Consider the following 17,576-nt stretch of genomic DNA (forward strand, 5'->3'; position numbering starts at 1 on the left):
TAAAGAAAATATTAGGTAACCACAGTGTAGGTGCTTCTGACAAAAGTCATGATGGAGGTTTGGGACTCTCTGGTAAGTGGAAAAGTGAGGTGGAAAGGTTGGGTTCAGGTAATAGTGGTTCTGGTTCTAGCTCAGTCACTAACTAGCTGTCCCACCTTAGCTAAGTTAGACTTCTTTGCGCATCTATTCCTTATTTGTAAAGAGACTGTTGCTCTTTCCCTCTAAGAAGCCGGCCGAGGCCGCTTGTACAGCCATGACCAAGATTAAGGCCCGAGACCTTGGAGGCAAGAAGGAGGAGCTGCTGAAACAACTGGAGGACCTGAAGGTGGCGCTGTCTCAGCAGCGCGTCGCTAAAGTGACAAGAGGCGCGGCTTCTAAACTCTCCAAGGTCCGAGGTGTTAGCAAATCCATCGCCCATGTTCTCACCGTCATCAACCAGACTCGGAAGGAGAACCTCAGGAAATTATATAAGGGCGAGAAGTATAACCCCCTGGAACTGTGCCATGTGACGCCGGCTGAACAAGCCCGAAGGGCACCTGAAGGCCAAGAGGCAGCTGCGGAAGGAGCCACACGCACCGTGGAAGTGCGTGATCAAGGCCTGACATCCAGGCGTCAATAAAACACGAACAAACTGGCAAAAAAAAAAAAAAGAGAGAGCTTGTTGGGGTTGGCCTCTAAGATCCACTCCAGCACCACCATTAGATGACGTTATGTTCTCTTGTCAAATGCATTATAAGTACACACGATGTGCTCACTTAAACTAGTCAGGGAAGTTAGTGGGGCTAATGTGGAATTTTTTGAGGTTAAAACACCCTAGATTAGATCAATCCTTTGAAAGATTGGATATAAACTTGATTTTGATTAGTAACTTTACTTTTTTTGCACATGGAAGGGATTCCAAGTACCTTTGGATTCTCTCATCTATATGGTGGCCAAATAGCAGAGAGTTTTATGTGCCATATTTCACATGTGTTAGTACCATTCTAATCTGGGAGTAAGAAGCCTGGATATCTATGATGTAGTCAGATGAAGGATTTGAGTAAAATCAGTCATGGAAGAAAAATACACTATTATTAGATGGATAAAATGATAAATAAATACTAGCGTAAGGTAAAGAGTTGTGTTTTAAGAAACGGGAGGAGCCTGAAGCTTTAAGATTACGTAAAATAGCTGGTCTGGTTTCTGGTTTTGATTTTTCAGTCTGAAAATAGAAAACATGTTAACAAGATGCCCATTTTCAGGGGAAATACACTTTTAATCCCAAATTAGCACTACGTGCATCTACTAAACTGTCTTGAATTAGTTCTCTACACAATGGCTCCAGAATACTAGTTAAAACCAAAATCTGACCTGGAATACCAAAAAGCATTCAATGCAGAAAAGCTCTACCAAGTAATATTTTCATGGCCAGGCTCCTTGTTATCGAAAATAATCTCTATAGTTTGAGAAATAAACCACCTTTTTCTTGAATTGGAGTTTCTGTCCCTTTTTCTAGAGGGTCCCCAGACTGTCTTCCTGAAGATTACCTATCATTACTTCTGACCACACTTAAAAAGAAATTAGGTTAACCAATTAGATTGTGAGGTGAAAAAGAGAAACTTTTGATTATGATGAACTTTGTGAATATTTGAATAAGCGTTTTGAAAATTATCAAATTAAGGATTAAGTCCTTTCATTTTCTATTTGGAATACTAATTACATCTATTTAACCTATTCAGTTCAACAAACAAATGAACAAACACCAACAAAATCAATAAAATCTATTATTATTATTATTGTTTTGTGGAAGTAGATCTGCTTGTAATGGTGCAAAAAAGTAGAAAAGATGCTATGGGTGAAAAATTTTACCTATGATCTCTAAAAGGGCATATTCATAGAGCACATCGAAACACACAATACATAAATATAGAAACTGGCCCACTGGAATACAACAACTTCATTATCTGTTGCAGTTTCAAAGGCCTCTTGGAAAATGTGGTTTCACAATTCGTTAGCTTTTCCAACTTCTTGTTAAAAATATCTGTAAGTATGCATTCTTAATCTGTGGTAATAATTTGATCTTTTTCATCCTCATACAGTGAGTTCCTGGACTCTGGGAAAGACAGGCATGCTGTGTGGAGCTGCTCCTGACTTTGGCTCCATCACTGCTGACTCAGTCTCCTCTGCAGAATGACAGCCAGTCTCTGCCGGGTCTCACTGACTGAAGACGGTCGATCCCGGGGAGGGTGTGGCTGGGGGAATGTGGGCAAACCTGAGCTGCTGACCCTGCTGGGCTGAGTTGAGGCTGGGGAAGCAGTGGGTTTCGACACCCCGTGCAGGCTGGGGATTTTGATTCTCTTTTCAGAGTTCACTCTTGCGAGCCTCTTCTCTCCCTGACTGCTGCTAGCTGCAACAGAGGAGGTTAGGCTGCTCTGGCTGAGGGAGCATGGTGACAGGGGTAACTGTCCGCTGAGCTTCCTGAGCTCCAGGAGCTGTTCTCTGGCTTGACTCAAAGCCTCCGTCAGTTCAAAGCGTTCTTCACACTCTCTACGCACTGTTTCCTGAAGAAAAGTGTTCTGCAATGAGAAAAAGGAAACAAAAAGCAGCCCTAGCTTTAAACAGTGTACATATGGATAGTTACTGGCAGTATAAATTGAGAACTGAACTGGAAATCAGAGGTCTATGTTCTTTGACAGGGACAAATAAGTCAAAAATGCAAATGACCTGTGAAGCTGGAAAGAACTTTAAGAGAACATTTGGTTCAACCCTCACAGTTTGCAGAAGAGGAACCGAGAGTCGGGGTCACTCAGATGATAGTGGTGGAGTTGGTGCTAGAACCCAGAACGCCCAATGCCTACTTCAGTGGGGTTTCAACTCCTCTGTGCCCGAGACAGTCTGTCCTGCACATGTGACATCTGTAGTTAATATCTGTAGTGCAATTAAGTATGTTATTTTATTTATTTATTTTAAATATATTTATTTATTTATTTTTTGGGCTGTGTTGAGTCTTCGTTGCTGTGCGCGGGCTTTCTCTAGTTGTGGCAAGTGGGGGCTTGCGGAGCACGGGCTCTAGGCGCACGGGCTTCAGTAGTTGCAGCACATGGGCTCAGTAGTTGTGGCTCGCGGGCTCTAGAGCATAGGCTCAGCAGTTGTGGCACACGGCCTTAGTTGCGGCATGTAGGATCTTCCCAGGTCAGGGCTCGAACCCGTGTCTCCTGCATTGGCAGGCAGATTCTTAACCACTGCGCCACCAGGGAAGTCCCAAGTGTGTTATTTTATAATGAAGGGAAACTTCAGTACATGACAGATAAAAATTGCTTGAATTATAAAATTGAAAGAATAAAATATATCAGCTCTAGCATTTAGATAATAAAATCAGTAATTTTATGTGATGCTTTCTCAGTAGAACTTAAATATACTGATGATCCGCTCTTTTGTAAGATATATATTGAAATAAAGAACAAAATCTGGGCTTCCCTGGTGGCGCAGTGGTTGAGAGTCCGCCTGCCGATGCAGGGGACACGGGTTCTTGCCCCGGTCTGGGAAGATCCCACAAGCCGTGGAGCGGCTGGGCCCGTGAGCCATGGCCGCTGAGCCTGCGCGTCCAGAGCCTGTGCTCCGCAACGGGAGAGGCCACAACAGTGAGAGGCCCGCGTACCGCAAAAAGAAAAAAAAAAAAAAAAAAGAACAAAATCTGCTTTGAACTCCACTCAGCAATCATGTATCAAGTTACTAGAAGCTGTAGTGGATACAGTTCCTGCCCTCAAGAATGTTTGCAGCATCATAAATTTGAGCAGAGCTGCTTTTTATGTCCCCAACACTGGTTGGAGCCAAGGGTGGAAGCTATGAGGGTTAAGAGAAGGAAGAATTTTTTAATAGCCAGAGCTGTCCAAGGATACTCTGAAGGGTTGAATCTCACTTGACTGGGAGGTTTTGGAGCAAATTTAAGCTTCAAGCGTGTGACTAGACTAGAGATCATTACAACTTCTTCAAATGATGAGACTCTACATTTCTAGCTGAAGAATGATAGCCATCTTTCATCTATGGAATTCATCAAAATTACTTCAAGCCCTGTGGTAAGAATTAGGTCTTGGATCTCCCTAATGTCCTGACATTCATGTCTGCAGGATGTCAAAAAAGAGATTGAAAAGTAAACACTTCAAAATGGTATCCAAATAAGTAAACACAATTCAAGTGATTGTGCTGTAGGATTCTTCAGCTGAAAATGACTTTCCATCAGGTTAGCTTGTTTGTAAAAACAGCCAAGGCATTCCCAAGTCTGAGGCTCAGTGGAAAGCATCCTCCTAAGGGCTTACTGATTAATCTGCTGTCAGTGGAACTAAATAACAAAGCATCAGGGAAAGTAGCATCTACCTGTATTTGAGTTTCTTGTGATTATGGACAGAACTCCATCCAATTCCAAATTTGGTAATTAAAATTGCAGAATATGGAACAATTTCAGATTAACAGTTGTACACTAATGTTCTATAAAATCAGTGGCATGTCTGGGTCAAACAAAGCCTCATCATTTACATATATTAGTAATAGACATATATGAGCCATATATTCACATTTTTTTTCAAATCATGGGGATTAATCACTTGCTTCCAGTTATTATTATTATTATTATTTTGGAGGAACAGGAGACCAAGGATGGTGTTTGTGGCTTTATCATCTGGTTCTCATTAACTCTTCCTGAAATACTTGTTAAAAAGGCAGGAGAGGGAGGGCTAGAGAAGAGGTTAATAAAGTGCCTTGTTAGGTGTCATCTCATTTCTTGCTCCCAACAATTATATTTGACAAAGAAAAACACTGAAGATCACACTGGTATGTAACTTGCTGAGAGTAACCCAGCTTTGAAATGGTGGGGCCCCTTCCTGCCTCCAGAGCCTGGCTCCAAGCTGCCTATGCCTAAATTAATTGTCTAATTAATTATATCAAGCATGCAGGGGCCATTTTGTTCCAGAACATTGAAGCAATAAAAAACAGTAAGACATCACATCTGGTTTTGCCCAACTTTTCCAAACTTAAACTAAACTTTCTTTTAAAAGGAAAAAGCATCAATGCATTTTGTTCCCTGTCTACTAGTAGAGTAAACAGGCAAAATGTATTGAAGTGATTAGATTTACAGGGCTTTAAATAAGTTAGTATAAAAACTCTCTTGATTAAGAAAGCCATGGGAAAGAGTTCACTTTATGTGAATATATAAAAGAAAAAAATTATAGCAGTTAACAATGCGGTCAATAAATGGGTGACATGAATAAAAGGTACACAAATATGGAAGGATAAAATGATGGGTGATGTGATGACAATGGCTCTCATTAAAAGAAAAATAAAATTCAATCCATTCACTAAAATTATATTCAGGGACTTCCATGGTGGCTCAGTGGTTAAGAATCCACCTGCCAATGCAGGGGACACGGGTTCGAACCCTAGTCCAGGAAGATCCCACATGTCATGGAGCAACTAAGCCAGTGAGCCACAACTACTGAGCCCGCATGCCTAGAGTCCGTGCTCTGCAACAAGAGAAGCTACCGCAATGAGAAGCACGTGCACCACAACAAAGAGTAGCCCCTGCTCACCGCAACTAGAGAAAGCCCACACGCAGCAACGAAGACCCAACGCAGCCAAAAATAAACAAACAAATAAATAAATAAATAAATAAAGTCTCAAAGGAAAGGAGTAGTACTCTATGGAAAACATCCATAAAGCGAGTCATTTAAAAGCTATTTCGGGCAAGTGACACTACACTGAAGGAGGAAATGAAAAGGTGGAGTGAACCCAAAGATGTCCCCATAACACGTACAGTGGGAGCACCCAGTCTACCTGTCAACTCCAGATCGAATTTTAGAAGGGCTGCTGACCATCTTGGTCTGGGGCCCACTGCTCTGGAACTCATCCTTCTTCAAGGCTATTAGTTTCCAGAACAAAGGACAAATTCTCTTTTTTCTATTATTCCCCAAACCAGGAGAACCTCTAAACTGAGAACAGGATCCAAATATAGGACTTCTATTTTTCTTTGCCATAAACACTATGAAATCTCAGATGAGTCTCACAATATCTGTATATCCTTTGCCACCATTACTTCCTCCTTTAAAACTTGGATTATAACTCAGTTTTGTACAACATGTAGTTCAGATGTTAGAATTTTTTCAATCATGGAATAAACAAATGGAAATAGAACACATCCAGTTTAGGGGACTGCTATTTCAGAGGTGGAGTGTGTGTGACAAGGCATGACAAGAGCACACGTGGATGTGGCCAGAGTCAGGGAGACACATTAGTGGAAAATTCCATCATATGTGGAAAAGAATCATTCACTCGTGGTTAGATTGCTTTCAGCAATTTAGGCAAAATGTTTGTCTTTTGGGGTTGTTGATCTTTTTGTAAGGTTGTGTTGCTGCAGAATTTTAATATGTGTTTTCACTGAACAACACAGGAAAATGTCTAAGATGGAATATGTTCAGTAAGACTGAAAATCATGGGCAAACATGAGTATAATCAGTGAAGCTATAGCATTTTAAATGTTTTAGGTAAAAGTATCTTGGCCATATTTTAGCATGGTAAAATAGTGTTATCACTGGATTGCAATTAGACTGTAAGTCAAAAAGGAAAGGGAGGCATGAGTCAGGTGAAGAGGGACAGTGAGTACAAATTCCTGGCAGTGAGAGAGGGAGAGTCACATCTTGGGATGACACATGGCTTAGTGTGACTCAAGGGCAGAGTGCAGAATGGGAGGAGAGACCAGGACTGAGGCAGGCAGGAGTAAGCAGGATTAGATCAAGAACGACTTTGACAACCTGCAAATATTAGAGTTTTAACTTAATTCTGAGGGCCATATGGAGTCATTGAAAGGTTTATTTCAAGCAGGGGGCTGGCATTGTCAAATCTGCAATAAAGGAAGATCGCTTTGCCAGCTCAGTAGAAAGTAGCCCTGAGTGGGGCAGGATGGGAGGCAGGGAAGATAGGAGGCCAGTTTTCATGGAGGAGGTTCCTATCCCGAGTGCCCCTTGGTTAGGGTGGTCTAGGAGAGGGGAAGCTAGCATTCCTGGGTCCTTAACCTCTGCCAATTGGTTGAGAGCATTATCTATAGATATGTCTACAACATTTTCAGATGAAGGCCACTTTGAATGGACTTAAAATATGGCTTAATTGCACTCCCACTGGGAAAGTAAATTTCAAAATGAAAATATAAATTAGCTCACCATCTGTTTGAAATTTCTAATATTAAAAAATGGCCAACTTCCCCCACTCTTTGCAATGTAAGAGTGGTTTATTTTTATGTTTGTTTTCATTTTTATCCTTGGAGACAGCTGGATTGCTTTTAATTCCAAAAACAGTGGAAGAAGCAAGAGAAGGCTTTGCTGGGTAACTTGATCATTCTGAAGGTGAGAATTCCATTTGTGATGGCAATCAGCTGTATTTGGCATAATTTGGGGGGAACAGGCCAGGAAAGCAAGTCCTCAGTGAAAAATAAGCACAGATGGGTGTCTTTGTTCATGCTTTATTATACCCAGTTAGGTCTGAACCAGTCATGCGTTGATCAGATTACAGTTTCCACCAACCCAAACTAGATCTATCCTAGGCTGGCCAACTGGGTGGGGAGCTGAGGCGAAAGGAGACTGTGGAAAAGGTGTGGAAACCAGTAAGATGAGTAGGAGTTAGCAAAGGACGTGCCCAAACTTCCATTTAAGGCTTCTGTTCAACTAATCTGATCAGCCCCAAACACTGCAGAAAAACAGTGGAAATGGCCCTTTGGAAAGGTATGAAGGAGAATCTGAATACATTTCCAGGAAAGAACCAAAACGGATGTCAGGCAGGTTGTTCTTAAAATTGTATTTCTATGCTTGCAAATATAATGGACATTGTGAAATAACTATGGCAGACTTCAAACCAGAAGTAGAAACAGAGGGCAATACTCCCTTGGGCTGATAGGCTTCAAGAGCGGATTTTCAGGATGGAGAGGAAGAGCCCATGAAGACACAGTGTTCAGAATTTACTTTCTAAGTCAGTAAGCCAAATTTAATTGAGACTTAATTAGTATTAATTAACTACAACAAAAAACAATTTCTCCGTATTTTTTTCTCATTCTGTCAAATTTCTGTCATCCATACTCTGCATCAGGGCTGACTCTCCAATATGTGAAAGACAGTCTTGCCTGGATCTGCCTCTCCACGACTGGAGATCCTCAACCTGAGCCCTCGACCCCTGCCAACCAACCCTAGGAATAGCCCCTCCGCACCTACACCCCATCCTCTCCTGTTCCCTGTGGAGCCAGAAGTTAGAAAACCTCCCATTTACCCCTTTACTCTTTGGAAAAGACTCAGATGTTCTCTTTATTCAGGCCCAAATTGAGAGCTACTCATTTTTTAATTTACTAACTTTGGTTTCTCATAAACGGAGTTACCAGAGAAATGTGTAGCATTTTCTCTATATCAAATAAATACAGAAATACAGTAAATGCATATCTTAAAACTAGGCAAATCCCTCTTGCAGAAAAGCTATTTATGTTTTCAAATGTATGTATTCCTAAATTTTAATTAGACCCATCCTTACCAGATATATTAGTAAACTTTCCTAAATAAATAGGTTTTCTTTTTTAAAAATAGGCTTTACATTTGGAAAATATTCAGAACACCAAAAAATTTAGAAGTCATCCATAATCCCCCGAATTTTAAAAAGCTATAAGAAGTGAAACCTCTGCCCATCTCTTCTTATCCCCCGGTGGTGACCACTGTAAATAGTTTGGGGAAAATTCTTCCTTCACTTTTTCCTGACATTTCTCTATGTATGTGATCCTATAGAGAAACATATATACGCTCATTTTTGTTTTTTAAACAAAAACAGATCCAAGATGCCAAGAGATGGTCAGGTGAACCAACAGAAACAGCAAAAACAGCTGTTGTAAAAGAAAGCAAATACACATCTACAATGCATTAGCCACAATTCTGACATCCAAAAAGCTCAGTAAAGAAAAATGTGTCTAACTTGTAACATTTGGTAATAAAATCTGACTGGACTGATAGTCTTGTTATTTCACTCAGTGGGGTCATTCTTGTGTTTCACTGCAGAAATATTAATGTCGCTGCATGGAAGAGGCTACCCTAGATATCCAGGGGCATATGCATTTTGCTAACTTTCTAAAATCCAAAATTGAATTCCAAAACCTATCTGAAATCAAAGTTCTTATACAGGAGATTGTGAGCCTAAGTTGCATGTTCCTTTCCTTAGACACTTTCTTTCCTTAGAGTCCTTGTTAGTCTCCTCTTTTCCTCCTACCTCACTAGCTATTCCCTCTCTGTCACCATTGCCTAGTCTCCTCCTCCTCCCAGCCTCTCAGAGTTGGAGAGTTCTCAACCCTCTTCTTTGTTACCTCATGCCCTGGGTGATCTCATTCAGCCCCAAGGCTTAAGTATCAGCTACACGTGGACGTCTCCGAAATCAGCATTTCTAGTCAGCCTTCCCCTGAATGTACCGCCCATTCAACACCTCCATTAGGATATCTAACATACATATTAAGGTTAACATGTCCCAAATCAAATTCTTGATATTCCTCCCCAGTTGTATTCCTTGACTAGTGTTTCCCATCTCAGTAAATGGCACTTTCACTCTCAGTGTTGAGATTCCAAACTCTGGAGTTATCCTTGACCCTTCCTACTCTTTCATATCATCCAACCCATCACCAACTTCTGTTGCCTCCATCTAGGAAATATATACCAAACCTGGCCACTTGTCACCTCCTTTACCACGATGACCATCAATGCTTTTCTAGACCTTTTCAAGGACCTTGTAATAGGTCATTCTGCTTTCATTTTTGCCCCCCCCCAACCTTGCAACCTATTTTCCACAAAGCAGTCAGAGTTATTCTCTAAAAATAAGTCAGATCGTGTCACTCACTTGTTCAAAATTCCCAGGTAGAATTCATCACACTTAGAAAAAAATCCAAAGTTTTTACTGCCTTCAAAGACTCCACATTAATTGGCCCCTCCAACCTTGCTTTCTACCACATCCTCCTTGCTTACTAAGCTCCAGCAATGCTTGCTGACTTCCTTGTGGTTTCTTGAAGGTTCCCAGGATGTTCCTAGCCACACGGCCTTTAAACTTCCTGTTCGTTCTGCCTGGAATGTTCTTTCCTCACTTCAGGTCTGCTTGAATATTATCTCCTCAGAGAGTCCTCTGACTACCCCATCTAATACAGCACCTCTCCCTCAGAAAGTATGCCTTTACCCAAATTAATATTTCTTCTTAGCATCTATTAAAAAACAACTATTTACATGTTAAATGAGTGCATAAACAACTGCATTAGACCTATAATGAAAAAGGATATATATGTATATCATATATATATATATATATATATATATATATATATAACTGAATCACTTTGCTGTACACCAGAAACTAACACAACATTATAAATCAACTCTACTTCAATAAAAAAAATAAGATTAAAAAAAACAAAAACAGCCACATTAGGCACACAGATGTATACCCAAGCTTGCCTCTGGGATTCTGTGGGTTCATGGAGGAGCTCTCCTTTTGTTCAGACTTGAAGAATAAACAGAAGTGTGTCAGGCACCTGTTACTGAAATTTAAGCTAGAATCTGCTTTGTCTTAATTTTTAAATTTCTCATAATCTTAAAAAATATCTCATTAAGCTTCAAATTCTGTTGTTTATTTGCTTTGCTTATAAACACTTTCCTGGTGTTTCTTCTATAACCTTGTCCTTTATCCTTTCCTCTGCTGCCCTCTCTATCAGGTCTTCTTTAAAATTTACTCCTTTCTATTATGTTAAATTATTTTTTAAAATTAAGGTAATATATTATGCATAGTTAAGAATTAAAATACTATAAAATTATAATGAAATAAAGTATTCCTTCACACTTACAAGTTCTGCCTCCCAGGAACAACCATTTTCAGGTTTTTAAGCTGTTTCTTATGTTTCTTATCTCCATAGTACTAAATAGTATCATTATACAGCTATCTCATGGTTTTCAGTTTTGAAGTTGTTATCTACTGATTTCATAGAATGAAAGACAAGGATTTAACTTCCTATTTCAACTCGTAACAGTTGTTTCTCTTCCCCCCATTAGGAGATGTTTCTGCTCCTTTGGGAGAAGCTTCTGTCACAATTTTATTGGAAAATCTTCCCAATTTCTATAGCAATTTTCAGTTAAATCTATATTCCACCTTATATGATTATAGTATATAAATATTATGTACATCTTAGCCATGCAGTGTACTATGATTACATTTCCTTTCTTGCAAAGCTTCCTTCTAGAGTTTATTATTATTCCGTTACTTATCTGCTTAATTTTCTAGGTGTTGGTAACTAATTTTTCACCAAACCTACTTACAGAAGTGTAAATATCCTCTCAACATGTTCAAGCACTCCATGTAATCTATCAGTTCTCTTTTTTTCTCAGAGACATACTTCTAAAACCCCTCCGTTCTTCTGCTGAACTCAACCTGGTTATTCTCTAAATCTGTTGCACTGCTGTCATCCTTGGATTTCTTCCCACCATCATCCTGGAGAATCCCTCTACCTCTTTCCTGTGCTGGAACGCTCATTTCCTGATTCCTGTGTCTTCTCCCTTCTTAGTTTACTCCCTCTCTGTGGTGTCGTATATCTTCTAACAGCTTCCTGAGAAAGGCTGCAAGGCAAGTACCGTTTTTCAGAACTTTAATGTCTGAAAATATCCTTGACACTTGCATTTAATTGATCATTTAGCAGGATATAGAATCCTAGGTTGGAAAAAATTTTCCTTCAGAATTTGGAAGCCATTGGATTCTAGTTTCTACTGCTGTTGTAAAGATGCCATTTTGATTTCTAATCCTTTTTAAGTGACCCCTCTTTTTTTCCTGAACACTTTTAAGTACTTATGTTTGTCCTTAAGGTAATGACATTTCATGATGAAGTGCTTTGGTGTGTTTGCTTTGCCACCCATCATGCTGAGTGGACCCTTTCAATATAGAAATGCCCTTCAGTACTTCGAAAAATTATTGGATTAGTTCCTGGATAGTTTTCTCCCTTCCATTTTCTCTGTTCTCTCTTTCTGGAACTCCTATTAATGAGGTATTAGATATCCTGGCTTGATCTTCTAATTTTCTTTTCTTCTCTCCATCTCTTTGCCTTTTCCTTCTACTTTCTGGGTGATTTCTTCATCTTTATCATCTAAGCCAAATATTAAATTTTTTATTTCACTTCTTGTATTTTAATACTCATTCCTGTTTGTTTTTTTTTTAATAGCCTTCTCTTCATGTTTCATGAATACAATATCTTCTGTTTTCTCTCTAAGGATATTAATTGTGCTCTTTTTTGAAGCTCACTTTTGCTTCCCACATTGTTTTGTATCTGTCTCCTATGAGTTCTTTTTTGCTTATTTGTTTGATCCTGACTTCTGCCTTTCATGTTAGAGGTGCTCCTCAAATGACTGGGGATTCTTGGCTTTTTGGGTTTAAAAATGAGACTTCAAAATGTTACTGGAAGCTCTGTGTGCCTGCATAAGGGTTTATTTACTGGTATATGTCTCAATATGTAGATTGGACATGGATATAACTTTTACTTAAGAATATACAAACAGCTCACACAGCTCAATATCAGAAAAACAAACAACCCAATCAAAAAGTGGATGGAAGACCTAAATAGACATTTCTCCAAAGAAGACATACAGATGGCCAAGAGGCACATGAAAAGATGCTCAACATCACTAATTATTAGAGAAATGCAAATTAAAACTACAATGAGGTATCACCTCACACTGGTCAGAATGGGCATCATCAAAAAATCTACAAACAGGGCTTCCCTGGTGGCGCAGTGGTTGAGAGTCCGCCTGCCGATGCAGGGGACATGGGTTCGTGCCCCGATCCCGGAAGATCCCACATGCCGCGGAGCGGCTGGGCCCGCGAGCCATGGCCGCGGAGCCTGTGTGTCCGGAGCCTGTGCTCCGCAACGGGAGAGGCCACAGCAGTGAGAGGCCCGCGTACAGCAAAAAAAAAAAAAAAAAAAAAAAAAAAATCTACAAACAATAAATGCTGGAGAGGGTTTGGAGAAAAGGGACCCCTCTTGCACTGTTGGTGGGAATGTAAATTGATACAACCACTATGGAGAGCAGTATGGAGGTTACTTTAAAAACTAAAAATAGAACTACCATATGACCCAGCAATCCCACTTCTGGGCATATACCCAGAGAAAACCATAATTCAAAAAGACACATGCACCCCAATGTTCATTGCAGCACTATTTACAATAGCCAGGACATAGAAGCAACCTAAATGTCCATCAACAAAGGAATGGATAAGGAAGATATGGTGTATGTACACAACGGAATATTACTCAGCCATTACAAGGAATGAAATTGGGTCATTTGTAGAGACGTGGATGGACCTAGAGACTGTCATACAGAGTGAAGTACGTCAGAAAGAGAAAAACAAATATTGTATATTAATGCATATTATGTGGAATCTAGAAAAATGGTATAGATGACCTTATTTGCAAAACAGAAATAGAGACATAGACCTAGAGGACAAACGTATGGATGCCAAGGGGGATGGGGGTTGGGATGAATTGGGAGATAGGGATTGACATATATACACTATTGATAATATGTATAAAATAGACAACTAATGAGAACCTACTGTATAGCACAGGGAACTCTACTCAGTGCCCTGTGGTGACCTACTAAATGGGAAGGAAATCCGAAAAAGAGGGAATATATGTATACGTATAGCTGATTCACTTTGCTGTACAGTAGAAACTAACATAACATTGAAAAGCAACTATACTCCAATAAAAAAATACTTTTAATTAAAAGACCCCAATTTTCAGTATCCAGAGGTCTTTTCTTTTGAGCTAGCTCACTTCGCCACAGAAGGCTCCTCCAATTTCCTGGATATTGATAGATAAGCCTGGTTGTCTGTGTTTTGGGAAGTGAGTGGGTTACAGGGACTAGGAGGTCTCACCCTATAATACACAGACCTTCAGTCCAGCTCTTGCCTTATCCCATATTCTGCTGTTGTGTATCCTCAAGACCAAAGCCTCTTGCATTCCGTTTTTCTAGGGTGTAAACCTTTGGTATTGTGCCAGGATGGTAGGTGGGGGTCATTTGGGGGTTAGAGAGGGCATCTAAGCATCTATTTGCTCCTTTTACAATAATTCAAACAGCCCTGTTTTCAGATCCACTCTTCTCTCCCTCTTTCAGAGGTATCTGGTGTCCTCAATTCCTGAGCCTTTCCAGTGTCATGTCATGTGATTGGGTTTGCTCCTTTTAGGATTCTGCATACTCCCACACTCTCCACAGGCATTAGGTTTCAATAGCCATAGCCTGCTGATTACCTCTCATCCATACCTTACTTTCCATTTTCCAAAATTTAGTCAACGTCTTTTTCATCTAGTGTCACCTCCTTTCCTGTTCTTTTTTCCTTATGGATTTATTCACTTTTTATTAATTTACTGTCATTTTAGTGGTATTTGGCATGGAAGCAGAGATAAACATATGCATTCAATTCTCCATGTTTAACCAAGAGCATTCCCTCCTATTTTTGAATCTTTCATTTTCATCAAATAGCTGCAGGAAGTAATAGAATTTAAAACTTCTGCCCCTTATGTTTTCCTTATCTATAATTTTAAGACAACAAAAATATTGAACACTCTGTACTGGCTTTCCTTTGATAGTTGTACATGAACTGTTTTTTCAGATTTACCACATTCTTTCTCTGGATCACAAGGCCCCTAACATCAGGGCCACACTGTCTTGATAGGACTCATACAGAGCTTGTAGGAAGGAAAACTGGCAGCAAGAAGCATTTGATCTATTTTAACCTGACTTTAAATGATAATGTCCTATTCTCTAACATATTATGTTTCTTTTCTGACTTCCTACTTTTTTTTTTTAATGTTCCAATTTTTATGTCTGTGTCTTCGCCCTATATAGAATTTCAGGAGCCCCCTTTTCACATTTACATTTCCCATACAGTTTTACTTCCCATTTTCTTTCTTCTTATTGACCTGTACCTTTTGTTGCCTCACCTCCTTGACCCTTGTCACCTCACCTTCTTGACCCTTGTCATTTTGGCAGCTCTCCACTAATCCCTGCTCCATGCAGGAATGTCCATTTTGCCCTTTAGAGGCTATGGCTTTCCTCCTATCCTTGAGAACTTTCTTTATACAATTAAAAACAAAGTTCTATCTATTCTCTGGCCTCTTGAATGAGAGCAGGGCTTTCCTCCCCTTAATTAGCTTCCTTATTGGACCATTAATTTATCTTCTTTCTCATGGGAATTTTTTCTCCACTTAAATGAAGCTTTTTTTTTCCTCCAGAACCTGAGAAATTTCAAGTGTCTGGAATGCATGGTCACAAAAAAGTAGTGCTTTTCACTTTACCTGTTAACAACCTTGATTCTTTCTGGCTCATAACTCCTATCACTTTTATTAGCTCATTTCCTATTTTTATAAGAATAGTCTGGACTTTAGCATTCTTAACCAGAGAAGCAGCCTTAATTATTTATTCTTACTGTTCAGTTGTAATTATTTAACTTCTAATGGAAAGTCTGCCCTCAGGCATGTCCTTAGGTAACTACTTTTGCGCTGATCTCTTTCTATTCCCCAATAATGATCCATGGTCATTTATATACCAACTCAGTGTCTTGTATCTTTCAAAAGTCCGCATTTAAAAAAATAAAACTTTATCTCTAAGTGGCTTCCTTTTACAACTAACAAGCAGGGAGAACTCCAAATGTAGCTCCTTTTGTGTGAAAAAGATATTTGCTCTCCACTTTTAGCCTAGCTTTTCTTGCCAAAATTACCTCCAGAGGCCCTGAGATTGGCAGCCTCTAAAATGGCTCCCAGTTATCCCTGCCCTCCTGCTATTCACAGCCTTGTGCGATCCCTTTGTGTTGAGTGTGGGCTGGACTTGTTTCATCTCTAATGAATAGAATGCAGGAAAAGCAGTGGGATGCCACTTCTGAGATTAGGTTACAAAAAGGCTGTGGCTTCTAGCTTTGGGCACCTTCTCTTGCATGCTGTCATTCTCACTCGCTTGTTTTGAGGGAAGCTAGCTGCCACGTTGTAGGCTCTTCTTTGGAGAGGTTCATGTTGGAAGGAACTGAGTGGGGACCTCTGACCAACAGCCAGCATTGAACTGAGGCTCTCAGCCCAACAGCCTTGAGGAAATAAATCCTGCTGACAACTACATAAGTGAGCTTGGAAGCCAACGCTCCCCCAGTTGAGCCTTTAGATGAGACTGCAGCCCCTGACACCCTAATACCAACCTCATGAGAGGCCTTGAGCCAGAGGCATCCAGCTAAGCCCCACATTCAGATCCCTGACACTCAGAAACTATGAGATAATAAATGTTGTTTGAAGTACTGATTTTGATGACAATTTGTTATGCAATAATAGAAAACTAATGCAAGTCCTTATGGTCAATTTTTTAGCTTTTAGTCTGTGCTTTTTATATGAGAAGTTTCTTTTTAGGCCATTCTTTCCTCTGGATGTCAATTTAATTGCTCACATAATATTTTCTGTAAATTCCTCTTTGAAAGCAGGGAATGGCAGTTGCCAGTCTTGTTCATAATTGCATATTGATGACTAGCACAGTGCCTGGCACTTGAATAGTTGCCCATTATATATTTACTGGATTTGACCCTTCAGTCTTTTTCTACATGTCCTAGTTTATAAGTTACTCATCACTTTCCATATTGCCATTTCTTTGGGGGATTTAAGAGTTAGAAAACCTGCTGGTCTAGTAACTTTGAGTTTTTTCTCCTTTAATCTGCTGTCCCTCCTCCTCTTGAACTTCAACACTGCTGTCTCATTTGAAGCATCACCTCTCTCCTTCTCCAGCAGAGCTGAATCCATGTGTGCTTGCTCTTGCCACTCCTGCCTGGACTGGTGGAGCAGCTCCCTTTTTCAAGGGAGGCTGTGCTGCTGTGTTTCAACAGGAGACACTCAATCACGTAACACTCTAACCGTCTGGTGGAGTAAGCACTAGTGTGTTTGTTCTTATTCTAAAAGTGAGAGAGAGAGAGAGTGTGTGTGTGTGTGTGTGTCCTGGAGATGTTGAGTGCCAAGCCTGAGGTCACTTTGAAATTTGGAAGCAGAATAACTAGAATTCTGGTATCCTAAAAAAGGAAGCATAGAGATTCATGGAGATGAAGTTTGGAGAGTCAAATCTTGGAGATTCATATTTGAATCTTCGCTCCACCATGTTGGGTGACCTTACAAATTATTCAAATATCTTGAGTCAGTTCCTCATCTGTAACATGGAAATAATTCCTACTCTATAGGGTTTTAGGCATTATTCTTGATCCAGTATTCTGTTAATTCTACATTTTAACTTAAAATTTCTTTGCAATAGGTTCACTTCATAATTATAATGATAGCATAAACTTTTAATTTGGGTTGATAATTTAAATACAGGAAGAAAACATGGTATATTTGTTAACAATCAATATTACTACTAGCACTTTCCTTTTATTCTTTTATTAAGATGCTAATAAAACCAAAAATATTACTCATCACTAACATTCAGAATCTTCCTCCATTTGCCTTTATTTGCTATACTGTCATAAATGGGATCAAATATTCTAATGTGACA

At 39.7% G+C, this 17,576-nt stretch overlaps 1 protein-coding gene across 1 annotated transcript in view; it reads right to left on the reverse strand.

The window, feature by feature from the left end:
- Positions 1 to 1,870: 1,870 nt before the first annotated feature.
- Positions 1,871 to 17,576, reverse strand: part of LEKR1 (leucine, glutamate and lysine rich 1) — a 270,778-nt gene continuing 255,072 nt past the window's right edge. Inside the window, exon 14 of the mRNA XM_082624460.1 lies at positions 1,871 to 2,555. Coding sequence (XP_082480586.1) covers positions 2,142 to 2,555 — 414 coding nt within the window. The 3' untranslated portion in view covers positions 1,871 to 2,141. The remainder of the gene's footprint in view (positions 2,556 to 17,576) is intronic.

This window comes from Mesoplodon mirus (genome assembly GCF_964341445.2).
Source record: "Mesoplodon mirus genome assembly, chromosome: 6".
NCBI lineage: Eukaryota > Metazoa > Chordata > Mammalia > Artiodactyla > Ziphiidae > Mesoplodon > Mesoplodon mirus.